A 22,274-nucleotide genomic window follows, 5' to 3' on the forward strand; every position below is an offset into this window, starting at 1 on the left:
TGATCTGGGCTGTGAGTTTGGTGTCCTGGAAAGAATTATTAAAACTTGTAGAATGTTAAATATTTAAAGGAATTTAATGAAATTTGCAAATGGGTTGTTTGGGGGGATTTAATCTATTAAGAGTATGAATGATGAGGACAAGCAAGAGTGCTTTAATTTCTACAGAAAGATACTTTATCAATATAACATGTATGATTGACATTCAACACTACGAAAAAGGATTTTAAAATTTTTACCTCTTTGACAGATTGAAAAGTAACAAAATAGAGTCCTTTGCACACATACAAGGGAGCCTTCTCTTGAACATTGAGAAAATTCAGGCCATTTTTCAGAAAGTTGTAGAAGAGCTTGGTGGCCATGCTGCATTAATAGGACTCTTACACATTTTTGAGGACATGGAAATTGAGAAATTGAGATGCTTGCCCTCTGTTGGAACAACTTCCCCTCTCCTAAACTCCTCTCCCACTATGGCCTGAAGATTTGCATGTGAAGAGCTAAGACAAGGTACCTTATGAATTAATGATTCTCAAAAGCTGACCCTGTGACCCAGGCTCTGGCCTTGTTCCGTGGTTTTCCCCATGGAACTTCAGTCACAGCAGACCCATGTTGAACGTTTACCAATCAGTGGTAAAACCTAGAGCAATTTTTCCCAAAGCAGAGACCAACCTCTCTCCCCATGTCCTTCCTCCTAAGCAGCCTCCTTGCCTAGACACCCCCCCCTTTTTCCCAGGACAGCAAGTGTTCCAGAAAATCACTGCCCCAATTCCTAAACAAGAGGGCCTCACATGGAGGACTAGCATCTTTGACGTCAGCTCAGCAGGTTCTGATTTAGCCTTAGTCCTCTTAAATGAGAGGACACATCATGTTAAGGGTTCTCCTATTTGCAGGAGATCCCTCAACTAAATCCCTTGAAACTTTAAATAAGATTGATCTTCCAGCATCAACCCTCCAATAGCACCATTACCCACTGGTAAGTATGAGAATTATGGCACTTGGCCTCCCCACTTTGGACATGGCAGTCACAGATTTGAACTGTGGGAGTCAGACTCCATACACCAACCCCCTGTATTTGTCACAACCAATCATGACACAAACATAACTGGAATACAGACCTACAGCTTCAGCTGCTACATTACATTTCTGTAACCCACTGCACTGCTCTTAGTATTGATAGCATTGCTGAGAGCCCTGACTTTGAGTTAAAAATAGGTCTTGGAGAGGAGAGACAAGAGAAAAGATGGGAGAAATAGGGCACACCGGTTGCCTGGGCATCTTGTTAAAATGAGGATTGTGATTCAGAAGGCTGGGATGGGGCCTGAGATGATTCTGCAATTCCAACAAGTTCCCAGGAGGTGCTGCCACACAGCTGCCATCTGTGGGATGTGCAAAATGGCAGGGGGCTGCCAGCTCATGATGAGCCAATTCCTGTGCTGGCAACACGAGGAATGGGGGGCAGGCAGATGTCACAGCTATTCGGCTCTGTGGGGCTGATCATCAAGGAATCTTACACATCCAGCCTTGCTTGCAACTCATAGCAGCCTTGTGAGGAAACCACCTTTAGCTTTAGAAAATGAAGAACTGAAGGGTAAGAGGTGGAATGCATCAGGGCCAAAAACCTAAGGGTGGGGAGGTAGGGCACCCCGCAAGGAACCAAAAGTAGTCGTGGGGGCGTTGCTGCTTCAATATAGTCTGTGCCGAGCCAGAGAAGTCGTCCACACCCCGTTTTGTCCTAACCATTTTTAATAGGCAATATTTAAAAAAAAAAAGTATGCACTAAGAGGCTAATCACCTCTAGACTTAAAAATAAGAAGAAAAGCCACATAAATTCTCTTCCTTAAAAAACAGTCATTTCAAAAGATTTTCTTTAATATCATAAAATATCTTCATGGACAAGTGAGCTAGCAAACACACATGCACCAATGTGCCTTTTGACAGATCACCCCGACCCACGCCCCATCCCCACATCAAGGTGGACATGAGATTGGAGAAATGAATACAGCAGATGGAACAGATAGAAAAAAATGGATAAAAAGGATGGGATATAACATTGTGCTTGGTTATTTTCCTATGTCACAACAAAACAAAACATTTCGGTGCAAATAGTTAATTTTTCCTCTTTTCCATTTAAGTCTGGTGGAGAAAAAAATACTTTTTCTATAATAAAATATGTGGTTTTTGTTTTTTGTGTTTTTTTTTTTACTTTTTTTAACATAACTTTTTTTTTCTTTTTTGCAGAAAATAATTTTGTAAACTGTCACTTTGCGGGCAGGGAGGCTCGATTGCCATGTGGGTCCCAGCTTACCAGGTTTCAGCTGAGCATGGACACCAGGCCCAGGCAGGAGAATGGGGACAGCGGAGGCGCAGGGCAGGGCTCGCATGGCGTACTGGGGGCCAGGGCGCGGGGCTGGGGGCAGGTTAGAGGTCGCTCTCGCCGTACAGCGCCGTGGAGAAGGACATGTAGTCCAGAGCACCGGGGATGGCGTCGGGGCCGGTGTAAGGGGCCATTCGGGCGATGCAGTACTCGGCCTGGTCGGGCGGCAGCTCACGGCGCAGCTCGTCCACTGTGATGTAGTTCTGCAGGGAGAGAGCGGGTCGGGCGGTCAAGCTTGGTAGCCTTGAAACCTACTTGCAAAGTTAGGGGGCCATCTGGTCCCCACTCTGGTCCTCTCTACAACTTCTTGATAGACACACACACACACATATATGTATAAAGACATATACATATGCATATTATATATCTATGTGTCATATATATAAGGTTATATATAAAGATTTTAAGACATTTTTTCATGTACAATATGATAGAATAGAGGGGCCTCCCTGGTGGTGCAAGGGGTTAAGTCTCAGCACTATGAAGCTATCAGCAGACACTGCAGCACAAGTTCAATCCTCGGCCAGGGAGCTACCCACATAGCATAGCAGACCTCTCCTGTCTTGCCACTGCTCCCCTTAACAGTGTATTTCAGTAGATCTGCCTGTTCTGTTCCCCACTCTGTCTCTGGGGAATCCTCTCACCCCTCTACACCTCTGGCCTACACCCCAGCTCTTGAATGCGTAAATAAAACCTTTAAAAAATATATAAATTTTAAAAAAGAATATGCTAGAATACATAATTATATATATACTTATATATAATTATCTCATGTTTTCTACTTCAGAGTGCTAACTGCACCTATATCTACAGGGAAATAAAGACTGAACCTCTAATGAGATTGCTAAAGGTCTGATTGGGTCAAGGTTACCCTACTGGAGTTATGGGCTGGAAGGAACCCAGTCTGCAATAAACACAAGCTAGAGCAAAGCCACCAGGTACTCTGGAGGCACATACACCCAGCACCCACTCAACGGGCTCTGGGGAGGCCACTTAATTTCAGGAGATGGTGGTGAGCATTGGGCCTGGGCATCATAGTCGTAGATAGCTTCCTGAGCCGCTGCTGTAAAACACAGGCTTTGCCCCACCCTTGCCAGCTCCTGGTTTGGGTCTTTAGTCTCCCTGTCTTAGGCTAGGCCATAGGACAAGCTTAAGGACAAGCTTTGGGAGCTTAAGGCTGCAGAAGTGCTCACTTGAGGTCTCACAAAGTGGCCCCCAGTTCCATGCTTATCCTCTGCCAGAGTCCTCTAGGAATTGGTTTGAACCGGACTGCCCTCAGGTTACCCCAAAAGTAAGGATTTCAGGCCCCTTCTGGGTCTCCCATTCCTACTCTACACATGAGTTATTTCAACTAGGTTTCTGGGGGTCTTTCTAGTTCCAAAGTCATGACACTGAGAGGGTGTCCTTGAACCTAAACCAGACCTTTAATAACCTCTTGTGGCTTTAGTCTCTACTCCCTGACAGACCAAGATGTTTCAGAAATGATACCCTCCATGGGATTTGGCTTTTCGTGACTGAATCTTCTCAGTTTTGACGGAAGGATAGAATGAGGGTTATCCTGTGAGTTTCACAGAGAGGAAATCTGGCCTCCCCACCCCACCCAATCTCTCCTGGAAGTTCCCCCTTTATTTTCACTGCCAGACAGGCATTGTAGGGAACTCAGGAGATCTGGAAACCTAAAGTTAAAAGCTGCTCAGGGTAAAAAACCAAGAGACAAACTTTGCTTCTGCTGGCCACTGGCCCTCACCCTGCTCTCCACCTGCACCCCTGCTTGTGCCCAGCTCAGCATCACGGTGAAGCCCCAGTTCTCTGCTGAACTCCATCACCCTTCTACCCTATACTCTCCACCACCCATCATTTCACCTCAAGTATGAAGGAGTCCTTCACTGAGGTGCAGTGCCCTTGGTGGGGGACCCCTTCAGCCAATGTCACATCCTTACTCCTCAGCTGAGCCCAAGATGCTACCTGAGTGGGTACAGGTGGGTCAGAGGGGCTGGAAGGGGGAGCAGTGAGGTGGCTCATGCTATCCCCTCGGGGCAGAGTCTAGACAGAGCCTGCACCCGCACGCTGTCCGGCCACGGCACACTCACCTTGTCTCCAGCCAGGATCTTGAAGGAAGCCATGACCTGGTCTGCTGTATCCGTGTCTGCCGTCTCTCGAGACATAAAGTCGATGAAGGCCTGGAACGTCACTACCCCCAGGCGGTTGGGGTCCACAATGCTCATGATGCGGGCAAATTCTGCTTCTCCCTGGAGGGAAGAACACCGTGGCCTGTAAGTCCCTTGATCATGGTCTCCTGGGATTCTCCGACAGCCCTGAAGCCCCTGGGGGCCTACAGTAGCCCGTGGCTGTCAAAGGAGGACACAGCGGCCCCTGACTGGGCCGTCCTGAGGTTTGACAGGGACACAACACCCAATGGTCAGGATCCGACTCAGGCTTCCTGCCCCCTACAGATGCCTGGGCTCCCCCTGAAGCAAATATAATAATGATGTAGATGACATCGGTGTCAAAGATAATGACAAGTGTGAATATCCACACGGCACGTACTATGTGCCAGGCACTATTCTAAGTGCAGGGTCCATTTTAACTCATTCAACCTTCACCACAACCACACAAGGCAGGTATTTATCGTTTCCATCAGGGTTCCAGGTGAGAACTTGAGGTTTAGTGACTTGCCCAAGATGACACAATCAGGGAATAGTGAACCTCGGATTTGAACCCGGGTAGTCTGGCTGCACCATCTGTGCTCTCCCTGACACACCGTCTGTGTATCCATGGCACTCACTTAACTTCCTTCATTCAGTCCTCACAACAGTCCCAAGGGGCTCCCCTCACCTTGTCCAGGCCCCCAAGTTGATGATGCTGAGCTGGGATTTGCTCCCAGCTTATGCCTTGTCCTCCTTGGCCTGGGCAGCCTGCAGGTTCTGCACTTTGCATCATGGCCCAAGAGTTGCCTGGTGGCCTAGCTAAGGCCCCTGCCCTGCTTGAAAACCTGCCTTAGCTGGGCAGCTGAGCAGGTTAGGGGGTGCCAGGGCCATAGCAGAGAGGGGGTCAGGCCTGGCTGGAGACATCACCAGGATGGGAGGTGAGAACCTCTGTCTCATGCAAATGAAATAGAGCCAACTCCAACCCAGACTGTCCAAACTACCAGTTCTTCCTGCCAGCCTGAGTCGATCTACTCATCCACGGTGGGAGTGAAAAAGCCAGTCTCCACAGTAAGTCCTAACTGATAAACAGACACCTATTCCAAGGTGAGAAGGCCAGGCCTCCGGGACACACAAGGCCCTGACGTAGGGTCTGGCCTTCAGGGTGTCATCTTCCCCACGGGCCTGAATCCTGAGGCCCCTCTGGGAAGGGCAACCCCTAACCTGAGGGCCTCCAGCTTGTCACAGCCATGACTTGGCCTCTCCGGCCAGCTGGACAGAGGGTGGGGTTTACATTACCATATTGTAACCCATGGAGATAAGGCAGGCGCGGAAATCATCCGTGTCCATCATGCCTGTCTTCTTCTGTGGGGGCAGTGCACCAAGAACAAGGGGGGGTCAGAGGAAGAAGGGCCGGCCCAGGGCCAGGAAGACAGGGCGCAGGTGGCCGGAGGGGAGAAGAAGATGTATGGTTTGGGGGTCAGGAAGAGGAACACAGGAGTAGATGCAAATACACATCCGGGAAATGTCCACAGGGAGGTGGAAGACAGCAAGGAGATGCGAAAATCCATCCACAGGATGCAGAGCGGTGAGGAGAGAAGAAGGCGGGCCCCAAGCAGGTTCCCGGGAAAGACCGAGGCAGAGGTCAGAGTTCGGAGCAGCGGGAGGAGGAGCCCGACACCAACCAGGCAGAGGCAGCAGGAAGGATGAGCCCCGAGGCCCACAGGAAAGGGGGGACAAGGAGATCCAGACAGAGAGAGGAGAGAAAAAGGAGAAACACAAGTTATTTCTCGCCCCGGATGCCACCCCTGAGTGTGCTCCATGCAGGAGGCGAGTACCTGGGGGTCGTTGCCAATATCATAGCCCAAGCTGATGAGGCAGGCTTTGAACTCCTCGGGACCCAGCGTGCCGGAGTGGTCCTGGGGTCGCCGTGCGCCAGGCAGCGAGCCATGCGGTGCCAGGGAGGTGGAGCCCGTGAGGGGAGGGGTGGGCCGTGCCCCGGGGGGAGGGTGGTGAGTGTGGGGAGACACAGGGCAGTCATGCGGATGGAGAGGGTGAGGGTGACAGGGTGGGGAGGAGGGGAAATAAAAGTGCACACGATTAGACACACAGATGAGGGGCCTGAGGTGCCCTCTCCCCGACACATGGGCCCCGCTCCAGGAAGCAGGGCCAAAGGGGAGCATGGTGAGGCACGAGGGTGAGAAGCTCCCCCAGAAGTGCCCCAGCCCACTTTCAGCCCCGACGCCCTGATCCTGGTTTCCAGGAGACCTTCACCCACTCAGGTGCCTGGAGGGCAATGAAGCAGGCAGGGTTGGTGGGCAGCACCTAAGCCCATGCTCCCACCCCTGTGGACACCCTGAAAGCCCCAGGGCACTAGGAGGGGCAACCCACAAAAGCCCAGTCAGTCTCAAAGTGGGAACGAGAACCCAGGACTGACAACCCTGGCACCCTCTCCCCTGAGGAGTGTCCCAAAGGCCGCCCAGGGTGGGGTGGGGGTAGGAGGGAGCTCCCCTCCTCTCCTGAGGGGCGGTGGCAGCAGGGCTCCACTGGAGGCTATGGTAGCCTTGCTCCTGAGGTTGATCCTCATGGTAGGAGAGCAAGGGTCAGGGGTTGAAGGTCTTTTCCAAGGATGGTTTCTTGCAATGTAGTCAGGGTGGACTAACAGCAATTCCTTCTACCTCACTTGCCTGGGAAGGTGGCCCAGCATGGTTGCCTGGCCCTGGGCAGTGCCCTCCAGGGTCCTGGGGCAGGGTGGGGCTGCTCTAAGCAGAGGCAGGGGGTGGGCTCACCCGGTCAAAGTGATTGAAGGAGGCCCGGAACTCATTCATCTGCTCCTGGCTGATGCCCTTGGCATCCCGGGTCAGGATCTGGTTCTCCACCTCGTTGATAGTCCTGGCGATGGTGGTGAGGAGCTGCTCCCAGCCCACTCGGATGTGCTGGGGGTGGGCAAGGGGCCTGTCAGCCAAGCGGACCCAGCCTAGGCCCCCTGCTGCCTACACAGTCACTTCCCGACTGTCAACTGGCCAAAGCAGCCAAACACTGCACTCCATTGCGTTGGTGAGCGCAGCTGCCGTCCAGAGGCAGGCGGCCAGCAAGAGCTACCAGCACACAGAACCCAGAGAAAGGGGGAGAGCATGGCGGGAGGTAGCCTCTGCTTGGACAGCAGAGACTGATCTGCCAGTGTGGGCTGAGTCACTATTTGATAGGACTGGTAGTGGTAAAGATTAAGGGACAAAAACCGGGGCAATTTCCTGAGCACCCAACTCCACAGCCACACACACAGGCCTTCATGGTCAAAACAAGAAGTCACTGCAAAAGCAGGCCCCTGAGCCAGAGTTTAGAGACCACCAGCACCAGAATCATTGCAGTGCTGGTTATTTAGATTCCTGAGCCCTGTTCCAGACAGGGAATCAAATTCTTGAGACAGGTCTTATAACCTGCATTCTCAGCAAACTCTGTGGCTTTCAGAAGGCACTGATGACTGAAGACCTGGAGCTCTTCATCCCTTCACTCCAGAAGGGGTGTTTATCCCACTATGAACACGCCCTGAGAGATGGATAACTCCCCCGTTCAGCCCTGGGGCCCGGCACGCCCTCCACTCACCTCCATGGTGTAGTTGGTGTGCTTGTTGTCAAAGATGAGCGCCTCTTGGATGAGCTGGTGGTCCCCCTCCAGCTGGTCGATCTTTGGCTTGTAGTTGACGATGCTCTTCTCATACTGCCGCAGGTGGCTGAGCTGGTCCTCCAGGGTCCCATGCATCTCGATGGAGATCCTCCCAATCTCCTGCTCAGGAAGGAGACCCTTGTCAGCCCACCCCACTCTGTGCACCCCTGGGGTGAGAACTGGGCCCCGAGGTTACCGGTCAAACTCAGATGATTCTGGGTTCCCACTCTGGTGTTAGAGAGCCCCTTGGGGGTAATAGTAAGCCCAGAGCAAGCCATGCGGCAGGGTGCCCCACGCACAGGAATCATGATACTTAGTCCAGGGACCCTCTCTCTGTGCCCACCGAGCCAAGTTCCTCACGGCCTCAGTGCCCTTGGCTTACTTCCTCAGAGGCCATGCTCCTGGCCAGCCCGCCCTGAACCCCCTCAATCCCATGGTCTGTCTTTCATCCATGTAATAAACAAACTGTGTTTGTGAAATCCCTTTCTGGGGACCTGTTTCAACCCAGCCACTATTTCCTGAGTACCTACCATGCACAGTGTGCATAGGTGAACTTGGTCTCTGCCCTCAACAAGCTCAGACGGATAACAGGCTCTTGCCCAAGTAGTCCCTTTCCTGATCTACCACACCTGTCAATCTGGCTCACAAGATTCAATAAAAAAAACCCTATGCCTGCCCAAGGTCCAGCTCTCTCTCTGGGAAGGTCCTCCTCTTTGACCAAACTCATTGTTCTGGAGGAAGCGAGGCCTAGTAGTGAGATAAGCCCAAAGGCTAAGCTGAGTCAACCATCCAGGTGCTGCCTCTCCTGTGGAACTTTGCCCTGAGACTCTTCAGCGGTGTCCGTGTATGGGTCCTTGCTCCCAAACCAGGTACTGGGATCAACCACATGCTTTGCCTGAACAGGTGCCACACTCTAGGCAGCAGACCCACAGTCCTTGTGAGCTACTGACTAGGAGGGCACCAGGAAGGGTAGAAGCCCTCTCCCTGCCTCCTACGACTGGACCAACCTCCATCTTGGTCTGGATCCAGGGTCCAATGACATTGGCCTGGGCCCCAAACTGCTTGCGTAGCCTCTCGTTGTGCTGCTGGCGGGTGTGCTCCTCTGTCAGTGCCTGGTCCCTCCGTGGCACCAGCTGTCGCACCTGAAGCAGAAACAGTCAGGGAACATAGGAGATGGGCCAGCCATTGGCCCCCTATTTCAGATGGGGAATGGAGGGTTCATGAAAGGAAGGGACCAGTCAGTAATGGAATAGGAATAAAGATCTTGGTCTGTTCCAGAAATTCAGTGATTAGTTAACTTGACAGAAGAGTGCTTATTGTATGACAATGAAAAAAAAAAAAAAAGATCAATAAACAATCAAGGAAAATTGGCTCCAAAGAAAGATGAAAAATCCCTCATGAAACTTACAATGGCTCAGCCAATGCCCCACCCAGCCCTTGGACTCACATGGTCCCATTTGCCATTGATTTCCTGAGGAGTGATGGTGGTGTAGGGGTTGGTGCCCGCCATATTGACGTGGTAGGTCTGGACAATCTTGGACACTTCATTGTGGATGCCCAGGATGGCCAGACGCTCCTTGTCAGCATCAGGGAGGGTGGCCTTGAACTGCTCATGGGCTGTGGTCAATCCCTGGACAGAGATGTGGAGGCAGAAGTGACTGGGATGGTCAGTGGAGGCCCGGCCCCACACCAGGTAGGAGACCCCAGGCATCAACCAAGGGCTGAGAATCAGCATGGTGGGGCTGGTCACAGGAAGATGAAAGCTGCCATTTAAGCAATAGCTTCATGCTTGGGGCTGCTAAAGTCAGCAGAATCACTCCTCACCCCACCAGGGTATTCATTGTCCAACAGTCAGATCAAGAACAAGGGGTGCCCCCAAGTGTCCTTCCCCAACCCAGGTTTCCATAACACTTTGCAAAACCTTTTGTATGTCATACTCTGCCGGCGTATAAAAGCCCAAGGAAGCTGCTTATTGATAGGAAAAGAGCTCCAAAATAATTTCTAAATTAAAAATCAGGTTCAGGATATGGTGTAAAAAAAGGGGGGGTATAGGGAAAAACAGGTTAATAAACATATTTGGGCCTCCCTGGTGGTGCAATTAAGTCTCAGCACTATGAAGCTATCAGCAGCCACTGCAGCAGGAGTCTGATCCCCGGCAAGGGAGCTAACCCACATGGTGCAGCAGACCTCTCGCCAGCTGCTCCCCTCAGCAGTGTATTTCAGGAGATCCGCCTGTTCTGCTCCCCACTCTGCCTGTGAATCCTCTCACCCCGCACCTCTAGCCTATATCCCAATTCTTGTATGATTAAATAAATAAAATATATCCTTAAAAAAACCCTATTTTCTTGCATCTTGAAAGGCTGCGTGGTTGATCATATTACTTACCTTTGGGAGGAAACTAGGAATGGGGGCGGCTAAGGCAAGGAGGGCGACTTATCAGATATTTTCATGATTTAAACATATACATATATGACCATGTTAAATAAAATGCAGAATTTGAATCTACAAAACTCTCGCGGTGCCAGCCCTGTGTCCTCCCCAACAGGGTCATCCGACAGCAGTGATTTCAAAGAGCGGGCAGGGGATGGCTGGGGGTGGCAGGCTCTGGGGTAGAGGCTGCACTACACCTGGATCTCCTCGATGGTGTGCACGATGAAGGTGTCCTGCAGATCCTCCATGGCTCCCTCCATCCAGTTGTTGAAGGGCGCAGCCCGCTTGGCATACTCCAGATACAGCTGGTCAATGGTCTCCAGCAGTTTTTCTGTCCGCTGAGAGTGCCAGATGGATTGGGTGGAAAGGTGTTGAGCAGAGTGGTATCCAGAATCCCACCTCCCACCAGTCTCTCCAAGATCCTCCCGACAAGCACCAAGGGGTTCAGGTCTGGTCGCATCCAACCACTCAGCCCCAAAGAACAGGCTCTCTCTGGTAACACTGGTTCTAATGTGGGGTAAATGGGCCACCCCATACTGGAATCCCCTGGCCTGGCCCCAGAGTCTAGTTCATAGGAAAGCTCTCAAATGTCTGGGGCTGTTAAGTGCACCAGTCCAGGAAGATGAGACATGGTTAGAACAAGAGAAAAGGGATTCCCACCAGGGCAAAGCCCAAATCCAGTACCAACACAACTTCCACAGGCAGGCTAGGGCTCGGGGAGTTCTGGGGAACCCAGAGAGTGCTTTGGCCCAAAGCCAAGCAAGTCAAGAAGCAGGAAGTGCCACACAGAGTGGCTGGGGGCAGATTTCCCTCCCCCTGCAGGCCCTCACCTCCAGAGCTTCCCTCCGCTTCTGTGTAAGCGCCCCCAGATTGTCCCACTGGTCACAGATTTTTTGGCACCGGGCATTGACACTAGGTGAGTCGTAATAGTCCAGCTCACTGGGAGGGAAGAGACAGGAAGAACCAGGTGAGCGGGGGACCTCCACGTTCTGCTCTCCTCTCTCGGGGGCCGGGGTGTAGGGGTTGGAAGGTTTGCGCCATTCACAATGCTCTTCCAGGCGCCCCTCCCACCCCTCACCTCCTCGGCTGTCAGGAGACCACTCAGAGATCAAAGAAGGCCAGACCTCCTGTCCAAGGGCCCTGCCCCAACCACACCTGGGGGTGATGTCAGTGTGGACCCTGATGCCCAACAGCAGGGAGGCACTGAGGTCAACTCTAAAGAACTTCAAGCCAAGATGGGAGATGCTCTGGCCCATGCCAGTTACAGCTTAGGACCAAAGGCCTGTGACTGAAAGGGTCACAGGTTTGTTCCCACCTAGAGGGACAATCTTCCCACCCAGGAACCACTGTCTCCGCCCCCTCGTTTTCCAGGGCCACGCCCTCAGCCCCCAGCCAGGGCTGCGCCTACTTGAGCTCTTGCGCAATGGCAGCGATCTGCTCCACGCGGTCCTGGTGGGCGGCCAGGTCGCTCTCGAAGGCCTCATGCTTCTTGAGCAGGGCCTTGATCTCCGAGAGGGTGGCTGTCTCGTAGTCCTTCTGCCGCAGCATGGCTTCTTTGCCTGGTTCAGAGACAGAGGTACCAGGTTGAAGAGAAGTTGGGGGAGTATCTTCCTGACCCTGACCACTTGGGTCTCAGGATATCAGGAGCTCCATTTCCAGGGGTACATCCCAAGGAGCTGTCCATGATTATCTATTATCTGTCATGTGAGATGCACGGCCAGAGCACCCCCTGGGGGATGGGCCTGGAGTCACTACTCACCACGGAACCTGACACGGGGCATCAGGATAGTGATACAGGAAAGCTGTGCAGGGCCATGGGGGCTCTGCCCGGAGGCATACAAGCCAGAAACAAGCTGAGCAGTTCAGGGGTACCCCCTCTTTAGAGAATTGCGTTGCTGTGGCTGGCCCCGAGCCCTGCTGGGACTCTCTCCTCTGCACACAGCCCATTAGAGGTCAGCACCCTGTCTCTATCAGGTCTCCACTCGCTCTCTTTGGGGGCAGGGCTTATACTCTGGGATGGATGATAGATGATGCTCAGCGGGTGCACTGGGAGGCCACTGAGTAGACAGGGCTTCTCTCATGCCCCTGGCCCGGCTTCTCCCAAGGTCACCCTGTGCTTGTGCCGGCCATGACACCCAGTCGCTCTCAGTAAAGAAGGCTGAGCTGCCAGGCCCCAGGCTACACCCAGTGTGGCATTTCTTCCCTTCCCTCTACTCTTCTAGGTCAGAATGACACAAATTTGGGGGGAAAATTACAGATGAATCCACTGTGTATGCCCTGCTGTGGCCATTCAAGCCCCCTGGCCTGGTTTGTAGCTTACCAATGGTCTCACTGCAAAATCTCCAGGTATATGATTTCCCACACTCACAATTAATTCATTAGAGTCTCAGAAAACAGAGCTAATCCAGGGCTATGGGCAGTAACACCAGGAGGTATGGTACAGTTAGGCTGCTATCCCCAGAGGCTGGGTCCGTCAAGCACAGCCAGCACCTCTTAGGCTATGGCTGGTCACCAGCAAGCTGAAGGGCACAGTCCTTGCTCTATATCCTGCAGTAAACGGTCCCTTGGTCCCAGAGTGGACACAATGGAAGCATGTGGGTGAATTGGTGCAATCTCTACCATCCCACCTCCACAATGCACCATTTGTGTTGGGATAAATAACTGTACAGCCACAGTGGAAGGTGGGCAGCAGCCTCAGATCACTGTGGACAGAGTCAAGCATGTGTTCTGACAACTGGGAACTGACTCACCCCGTCCCACCCAGGTGAGCCAAGCCCACTCCTATCCCCTACCTAGCATATTGGCTGGCACATGGCCACAGGACGCAGCCATGCCTACAGGTCTCTAGCCTGAGGTCTGAGGGGCAGAGTGGGGGTATCTTAGGACACAGAGTTTCACCCACCAATGGGGTTTGTGTCAGGGACTCCAGCGGAAACAGACAGCACGGTGCTAGAAGATAGGCATCGGGTCCCCTCTCCAGTCTCTGCCCAAGTTCTGGGGAAAAGACTATTCTGGGTGTGATTTTCTCTCTCCAGAGTTAACCTTAGCTGCCAATAGACACCAGACAGGGCCCCGAGTGCCTCCAGGTTGGAGTAATGAAGACATGCTAAGGCAAGGGCTCTAACTCTCTGTAACTGGAAGCCAGAATCAGAAGGAGGGAAGGCAAGGGAAGAAAATCATTCGTGAGACCATCTACCCAGGGTGCCCCGTGCGCAGGCAGGCAACTAAGCATGAAATGCACTTACAAGATTTCAACCTACAGCCCTACAAGGTACACTGGGAAGACAGGAGGGCACAGCAGCACCTTCATCTTAAAGACCAGGAGGCGAGTCCAGGAAGCTAAGTCACTGGTGCAGATTCACTGTTCTAGTGGCAGAGTTGGGATTTGAACCCCAACCTGATTCAGGGAAGAAGTAATCATGTATGGTGACAAGAACAATAATTAACGCCTACAGAGCATGGGACTATGTCAGGAACACATCTCAGTGCTTCGTAACTGTGAATTTATCTCACTCTCATAAACCTATCATTAGGTGCTATGGTTATCCCACTTTACAGATGAGGGAAATGAAACAACCAAAAGGCTGGTGCATTTGCCTAATGCCGAAGGACCAATAAGAGACAAAAGCAAGAAAGTTGGGGCTGGGTAGGGGGAGCCTCAGAGCAGGCAGTTTCTGGGGGCTGGGCTGGGGCAGCCTCACCATCTGTCCAGGCCTCGTGGATGGAGGCCTTCTGCCGGAACTTCTCTGCCAGGTGGTCGAGCCGCTCCAGCCTCCGGATCTCATTCAGCAGCCACTCCTCATAGCCCTTCTCTGCCTGCTCCAGGCAGCCCCAGGCGTTGTTGATGTCCTGAGGGGATGGGAGGCACAGGGTCAGGCTGGCTGAGACTCGCAGCTGCTCTATGCCTGCAGGAGGGGCTTCGGCCCCATCTCAGCCATACCTGTCCAGGCCCCACGGGTATTTCCCTGGGTTCCTGAGCACCAGGCCCCCAGGGCCAGGAGTAGGGTTAGAGTCCACAAGGGACGATGGAGTTATGGGTACACAGTCCCAAAGGGAAAGAGCCCAAGACCTTCTGTGGCCCGAGATTGGCTTCCAACAGCATTCTGACCAATCCCAGAGGCTGCAGGGCCAGCTAGGGAAACTGACCAAGGCAAGTAGGCATGGGAGTCTCCAAGCTGCCCCACCGTTCTACGTCTGCTCATGGGCTGCAGGAAATAGCTGGGGGCATGTGGGACCCTGGTCAGGGTGAGCTGGCCAAGTGTCTGAGGCCAAGTGACAAACACTGAGCACAAACCCATCCCATCAGACAGGGAGCCACTGACTGGACCCCCGGCTGGGCTGAGACCCAGCTGAACTCAACAATGTAAGGTGCTGCCAGGGTCCCCTTGTACAGCTGGGGCCAGGGTCCCTCTCCCCAAAGGAGGGGGCACTTTTTCAAATTCCATAGAACACCCTCCAGCGAGCAGCAGCTCCGGGTACCTAGGAGCTGCTGATTTAGCCTGGGAATCTGTAAAAGGACTGCAATTTTCCAAATTGCATCCAGAATGTCAATGCCTCTCTCAAGACTCCCAGCGGATCCTGCTCCTTCCAACCCTGTTTGCAGACCCCTCCCACCTGCTTTCTAAGCCCACACCTTCTACTTCTCTGGGTTCCCAAAGGCAAAAAGCTCTAGCTGGTGGATATTTAAAATCTCTTCTGTGTCTTTTTTCTGGTTCATGAAATTTCTCCCCAGGTCCCCAGGAGAGGGTAAAGAGGGAGAAATAACACAAAAGTGACACAAATGAGGAGTATTTAATGACCTGGGAGGCTGGCTCACACTACAAAGTTATTTTGTTAAAACTGTTTATTAAGTAAAATGCTTTTGGATTCTGTTAAAATACTAAGACTAAAAGAATCTTCTCAAAATATCTTTTAAGTTGATAATGGGTAGTAAGATTATGATTCCAATTTTTTGTATTTTGCTTATTTATGACCTTGACATATCCTAACCCTGAAATCTATTATTTGTTTAAAAATACAAATTTTTAAGTGCTTAAACAAAATTCCATGGTTATCTTTACTGCTTTTGAATTATGCTGTATTTGGTGCAATACCGCAAAAGCATTTTGTCTACAAAAATATTTTTTTTTTTTATAGAGGCATGTTTTTTTATTTTATTTATTTATTTGTTTGTTTGTTTTTGTTTATACAAGCACTGGGTACAGTCAGAAGCGCGGGAGGGCGAGAGAATTCACCAGAGCCAGAGCGGGGAGCAGAACAGGCAGACTGACGAAATACACTGCTGAGGGGAGCAGCGGGCGGCAGGAGAGGTCTGCGTGCCATGTGGGACCCTCCTCCGTGGCCGGGGAGCAGCCGGGGATCGAACCGGTGCCGCAGAGGCCGCGGGCAGCTTCGCAACCCAGCGCTCAACCGCTGCGCCACTGGGAGGCCCCGCAAAAATATTTTTGAAGGGGGAGGGAAGGTGGTGGTGCTGGGGAGGTCTGGGAACTACCAGGACAAGTTTCCCCCAGGCCTGGAATGGTCAAGAGAGAGGGGGCTCTTCCTGGGGATGGGAGGCCACCCCCATATCGCTAAATGTGGGGTTTGAGCCTCAGTGTTGATTTGGAAGGAGGAAATGACTTCTGGGGCAGGGTGGGCAGGTATATGGAAATGCGTCTCTGCCCCACCCCAGCCCTGGTGCCACATATGAACTTGACCAAGAGCTCACCGAGACCATCCTGCCCTCGGAAGGCATGAAAGCGGGCCGGTTGCTGAGGCGCAGCTTGGTCTGCAGTGTGTTGAAGTTGATCTCCAGCTGGCACTTCTCCTGAACCTTGGGAGGCTTGTGCAGACGCCGGTAGTCACGGAAGTCCTCCAGCTTCTGCTGCATGGCGTGCATGGTGTTCTCAGGCGCTCGGTTCTCCAGCCAGGGGATGGTGCGGCGGATCCACTCCAACAACTGGGGGGTGGGAGGGATGTGAAGATGATGGGAGAGAAGGCCAAGGTTACCCTCTCTTCCACTGGCCAAACACACACAGGGAGCGCTTGGGTGGTGGTTCTCCTGACACTTCTCAACTACCATCCTAGGCCATTCCCAGCCTCGAGGCCAGGTTCCAGGTTCTCCCTTTGAGAATGAAGGCTGGTCACTAGGGTAAATCAACTCATAGTCAGCATCACCCAGCCTCCCTGCTCTGCCAGGGCAAGAGCCCTCGATCTGGTGTGAAGATCAATTAAGAGGCTGGAGACCCAAGTTCTAGCACCCAAGGTCTACCGCCTGCCTGGGTCTCAGTTTCCTTATCTGTACTGTGAAGAGAGTTAACAGTTATTCCCTGAGATCCTTGCCACCTGACCTTTTAGGATTCTGGAATATGGGTCTCTGGCTCAAAAGGGAAGAGGCTGGCTTCTGGGCACAGGCTGGGAATAGCCTGGAGTGGTTTCCTTGAGCCAAGATGATGCAGTGAAGATGGACAAGGAGTGGAAGTGATGATATGAAATATACTAATCACCTGCCAGGTCATTACGTCACCTGTAATGAACTTATCCAAATAACGACAGGAGTCCTGTGGGGCTCAGTGCTGAGATTGTCCCCCAGGTTACAGAGGCAGGAAGCGGTACCACAAGGTTACTCACTTGCCAAGGTGACCCAGCTAGAATGGTGCAGCAGGGATTTAAACCCAGGCACTTGGGTTCTTACTATGCTGAACGACAGATCCACCAAGAGGCCAGGCTGAGCTGTTCAAAAGGCTGAATTCTTTTCAAGAAGTGAATGCATAATTTAAATGTAGTCAGTGGTAGAACAGCAGACTCAGTCCTGTCCCCTCCTCTCCTGTGTAGGGGTACAGCCACTAAGCTAGCCTGAGCCAGCACTGTTTATTCCTGGGCCAGCCTTCTCAGAACCAGACAAGACTCTCCTTCCCTAGTTTCAGCTCACAGAACAACAGTGAAAAAAGCAGGAACCAGAGTGGTAAAGGGATTTCTCAGATTCACTGTTGTTGGGGATAGAAAAATCCCAGAACTCAACTCTCCAAAGCCCAGAAATTAGCCCCCAACCCCTCTCTATTTTCAGGGAGAACCAGAGCAGAGACGAAAATGCCCTGGGTTAACTATGCTGGGGTGGTGTATTATCCAGCCTAGGATTGGGCCCAGGGATAGATTAAGAGGTACAGATCCTGGGGGTTCCCTTTCCTCCGAGGGTGCAGTGACAGGGCCTTGCTAGAGTCAGGCCAGGAGAACCCAGGGGTACCCACATCGCTGGCCAGCTTCTCATAGTCTTCCATGAGCTGCTCGTTCTCCTGGTTGACAGCCAACACCTTGCAGATGCGATTGGCTGCTGTCTCCGCCTGGCAACAAGACAAAGAGTCACGGTCAGCTACCCCCACAGCAAGAATCCTGGTCCACACCTGTGCCAACCAAGTTTCCTCCCACCCCAGCAGCTCCACGTGGCTGGAAGGCAGTTCTGAGACTTTGACATCACCTCGTTCTCACCATCTTCTTTCCCAGACATGGAGGGCACCATGGCTCAGCCCTACATGGGTCTTGATAGAGGTGCCAATGGCTGGGGCCCCAGAGAAGGGCTGGAAGGGCAGGTTGGAAAGAAATTCATCCAGTGACTAATAGAATCAAAATGTTCAGATCAAGTGAAGAGGTGAGAAAATTCATGCCTCTTTTGGAATTCTAAGTGGAGGCCCTGGGATCCCAAGACTCAAGTCCTCTGTTAGATTTTCCAGGATCATGGAGACACAGAAATTCAAATTCTGAGAAGCAGTGAGGCCTCTCAGGATCCCTGCAGAAGCTCTCAAGACTCCTGGTCTAAAGCCCAATGAACTTTAGAGAAGACTCAGGGAGCTCGTACTGCATGAAGGGTAAGACTTAAGGAGCAACCCAGTGGGGCACCTCTGGGAAGCTAAACACACATCTTGCACTGAGAGCTGGGCCAGCACACACCTGGGATGACCCTCAGCAGTGAGGCCACAGAACAGAAACCAGATGCAAGGCCACAGGGAGACACTGCCTCCTCCAGCCAAGGGGGCCGCTGTGCACCAGACACCAGCAGGGCACCAGGTCTTTGGAAATCCACTTTGCCCAATGATTTTTTCAATTCCGCTGTGTTCCTGTGCACATACTAACCCCACTCCAAGGGGTGGGGGGTGAACTCAAAGCCTTTTTAGGGTCCTGGGGTAGAAAGGAAGGCAGCTAAGGTGGGAGCAGATAATGCTGTGAGAAGACAGACCTATATTCCAGGGCCCTGGAGAAGAGTGAGCCAGCAGGTGATTATGGTTTAAGGAGTAGAAAGATGGGCCTCACGACAGTTGCTAACAAGACAAAACTGCAGCTAGGTAAACTGAGGCTAGGCTACCCTTCTTGAGAATAAGGGTATGTTGAGCTGGGAAGGAATGACTAAGAAGAGGTAAATGTTTTTTCCTTGTAGACTTTTCAGAGAGGACAAATCATGTGACTGGTGAGTGACTATGTTCAGATGAGTGTGTATGAGGGGGCAGAGGAGATCACTGTGAAGGTTCTTTCAAACTCAAAGTTAGGAGACTGGCCCCTCCAACGCCAGGCGTGAGAGAAAGTGGGCAATCTCAGGGAATTGACAGTGGGTCCGGGAGTCCTCTGAAATGGGAACTTTGAGAAATTGAGGCAAAAAGCTTATTCTTACATCTTCAAACCCTGCCCCCAACTCAACGCTGTCCTGGAGACACCAGGGCCACTTCTCACAGGGAACTCCTAACAGATCGCCCTTCCTTTAGAGAACCAGCAAGTGTCGTTGGTGAGCCCCAGAGGCCAAGAAGAGGGAAATTCCTTCCTGGAGGCCATCCCGGTAGATATGAGGTTTGGAAAGAGCAGGGTCATGAGAAACAGGTCAGTGTGCCCCACAAGGCTAGCTGAGGAGTGAGGGGGCGGTAATCTTCCTGAAGTCACCAGGGTCACTTCCAGGGCAGGGGACCTAGGGGGTGGCTGCAAAGACCTCTGTCCAACATGCTGATACAGGTTGCTCTTATCACAGACAAGCAGCTGCTGCAATGATGTGTAATGGATAAGGCCCATCTTAATGAGTTATCCTCCTGATTCAGCTTCAAATCTGGGCTCAGTGGTCATCTGCTTCAATTTGTATGTCCATTTGTCAAATTGGTGGAATGAACAAAGCCTGCATGCGTGGAATTTTACTAGACAAGTCCTGTGGGCCTCAAGGGCCTCCCCCACCCCTCAGAGCCTGTTGGTGGTCAGAGGGGGCTCCTTTGGACAGCACCTAGGGGAATTCCCCAGCAGGCTTCCTGGGGACTTTTCACAAAGACTCAACCTCTTTGTCAAGCCTGTGTCTCTCAGCCTGCCCTCTCCTGGGCTGGCCTCACCAGGAGGGAATGACTAAGAAAACTGATCACGACAACCAGGAAATCAGTCTTTGGAAATGAAGTCTGGACAACATGGAACAAAAAGCAAAGTCCATCAGGGATGCTGGGAGGGACGGCACAGCCCCCACTGTACTTTAGGAAGTAGGTCCTGGAATCAGAGCTGACTAGAATCTCAGAACCCTGGCCCCTCCCTGCATTCCCTGCTCAACTCCCTTCACAGGAACCCCCCTGGGTGACAGCTAAACTTGCATCCACATCAGTCCCTTTACAAAGAAAGGCTCAGTCACCCCCCAACCTCAGCACAGGGTCAGTGACCAGCTCAGGAAGCACAAGCTGGGTAAGGCCTCCAGGACATAATCCTGAGCAGAGACGAGACCCTGAGAGGGGGAGCTGGGCCTACCCCAGTTTCTAATTTTCTGGTTTTCTAGATTTTTTTCTCCCAAGGCTACAAGAAGCTCCTGCATTCTGGGGATCTGGGAGAGAGGTGCTCAGCACCACCAAGTCATAAAAGGCTCAAAGGAGCGATCTGCACAAGTGGAGAAAATATTCACTCCCTGAAAGAAACTGAAATGACGTGACTTCAGAAAAACACTAGGAGAGCCTGCTCTGTTTCTGCAGGATGAGATGTGGAAGCCACGCCAGGAAACAGAAGAAGCAGGACACCCAGGATTTCCTGAAGTGGGCAGAATTTGCATGAGATACGGGCTATGGCGCAAATCTTCACTGGACTGAGAAAACATTCTACAGGAATCAGCAAAATGATCACCTTCGCGTTGGAAAGGACAAGACCTCTGGAGATCTGTGTTTACCTCTCCTTGGGGCATATTTCCAGGACCTACTTTAAGGTCAACACTATGCAACTTAACACGGAACAGTACTTGGTTTTATATTAGAGCAACTTTTTTCAAATTTAGGAACCATCACTCCTGGAGGACTTAGCTCTCCCAAAGTCCGCTGCTATTAACCAGCATCCAAGGAGCTGGTGCAGATACCAGCTTGGAGAGGAGCCATCATCAATTCAGGCGATATCTGATGATGCACAGTGACCACCACCCATAGCCCACAACTCACAGAAATGCCCCAAAGATCCCATCTTTCCCAAGTCAAGCTAGAATTACCCATTCTCATCACTCCCCACTGCCTAGCCTTTCCCCTGCCCCAAGTCAGCATCTGGCCTGGTGTCCTTGCAATGAGGTCCCTGGAGCATCAAGGATCTCAAAGGCCAAGCTCCCTGAGGTGCGCATGGGCAGGATCAGGCCTCCAGAGAGAGGAGAGCGTGGCACCCTCTCCGGCTGCTATCTGTGGCTCCCCCACCCCCCGACTCCTCCCGGCTGACCACCAGACAGGCACTAACTTACTTTCTTCTGTCACAATACAGGACATTCATGCAAGCTGGAGCCACCTTCCTGGATAGCACCAGCTCCATCCCCACCTTCCCTGAGCCTTTCACTTGCAGACCCCTACTCCCTTCTTAAGACCCTGAAACTCAAGAGTCTTCTGCTCATGAGCAACTCCATTTCCTCCAGCCGTGCCACCTGCCTGTCTCCTGCTCAGTCTGTGGCAGGGGGAGCCAGGCCACAGCCAAGCCACCACCAGCTTCTGTTATTAAGGGATGAAGGTTTTTCACAGATGGACCATGAATTTCCTTGAAAGCAGGAATGAGGTTTCTTTCCCTTCAAAGATTCACAATGTTGAGTAAAGGAACCGACAGACAAAATGGATGGAGGCAAAGACTCCATCTACTCCTTAAAAGCATCCAGAAACAACTACAGCAGATCAAGTTCGTGCCTTAAGGGGCTGTTGCTCAGAAACAATTCCCAAGAGACCTGGAAGTTCAAAGCACAAACTACGTAACAAAATCTGGTCGCTCTCTACCCCCTTTAAATCTCCATAGAGAAGAGGGAGGGAGAGGAAAGCTGAAAAGGAATGAAAACCAAGACCAACCTGTCAAGCAGAAGCGGGTCCTCATCTGATAGGGAAAATCAATCACACACACCTTCACACCACACACCTGTAGGCTACGTGGGCGAGCACACATGTGCTTCATCCCACCTCTGCTGCATTCAACTCTGCACCTTCCTAGCTCCACAGTCCAAGGCTTGGCAAGAGAGAGAAGGCAGACAATATGGAGGGGGCACGGGGCGTGAGTTTTGGAAGGTTCCCCCTCTGGCATCAGACATGGGGACAGAGAGTATATGGACCTGAAAGAACCCTCCACGAGGGGACGCCCCACCACGCTGGCCTGCTTCCCTCTAAGGAGAGCCCCACAGATGGTTAGAGGCAGCCCTGGGGGGAGGACCCTGACCAAGCACCTGAGAGGAGCGCCTACCCCCA

General features: G+C 52.1%; 1 protein-coding gene across 14 annotated transcripts in view; it reads right to left on the reverse strand.

Moving 5' to 3' along the window:
• Nucleotides 1-1,943: 1,943 nt before the first annotated feature.
• Nucleotides 1,944-22,274, reverse strand: part of ACTN1 (actinin alpha 1) — a gene marked incomplete at its 5' end in the record, with an annotated part of 93,428 nt that continues 73,097 nt past the window's right edge. Inside the window, 14 exons of one of the 14 annotated variants that reach the window (XM_084239617.1) lie at nt 1,944-2,574; nt 4,462-4,620; nt 5,815-5,880; nt 6,354-6,434; nt 7,305-7,451; nt 8,119-8,298; nt 9,186-9,320; nt 9,626-9,808; nt 10,806-10,946; nt 11,439-11,547; nt 12,017-12,167; nt 14,310-14,457; nt 16,316-16,546; nt 17,835-17,927. In XM_084239617.1, the coding sequence (XP_084095743.1) occupies nt 2,416-2,574; nt 4,462-4,620; nt 5,815-5,880; nt 6,354-6,434; nt 7,305-7,451; nt 8,119-8,298; nt 9,186-9,320; nt 9,626-9,808; nt 10,806-10,946; nt 11,439-11,547; nt 12,017-12,167; nt 14,310-14,457; nt 16,316-16,546; nt 17,835-17,927 (1,983 nt within the window). In that variant the 3' untranslated portion in view covers nt 1,944-2,415. Of the gene's footprint in view, nt 2,575-4,461; nt 4,621-5,814; nt 5,881-6,353; nt 6,435-7,304; nt 7,452-8,118; nt 8,299-9,185; nt 9,321-9,625; nt 9,809-10,805; nt 10,947-11,438; nt 11,548-12,016; nt 12,216-14,309; nt 14,458-16,315; nt 16,547-17,834; nt 17,928-22,274 lie in introns of all 14 variants that reach the window. The other 13 variants (XM_084239613.1, XM_084239624.1, XM_084239621.1 and 10 more) reach the window with 13 other exon arrangements.

Source organism: Talpa europaea (assembly GCF_964194135.1).
Source record: "Talpa europaea genome assembly, chromosome: 8".
In the NCBI taxonomy this organism is placed as follows: domain Eukaryota; kingdom Metazoa; phylum Chordata; class Mammalia; order Eulipotyphla; family Talpidae; genus Talpa; species Talpa europaea.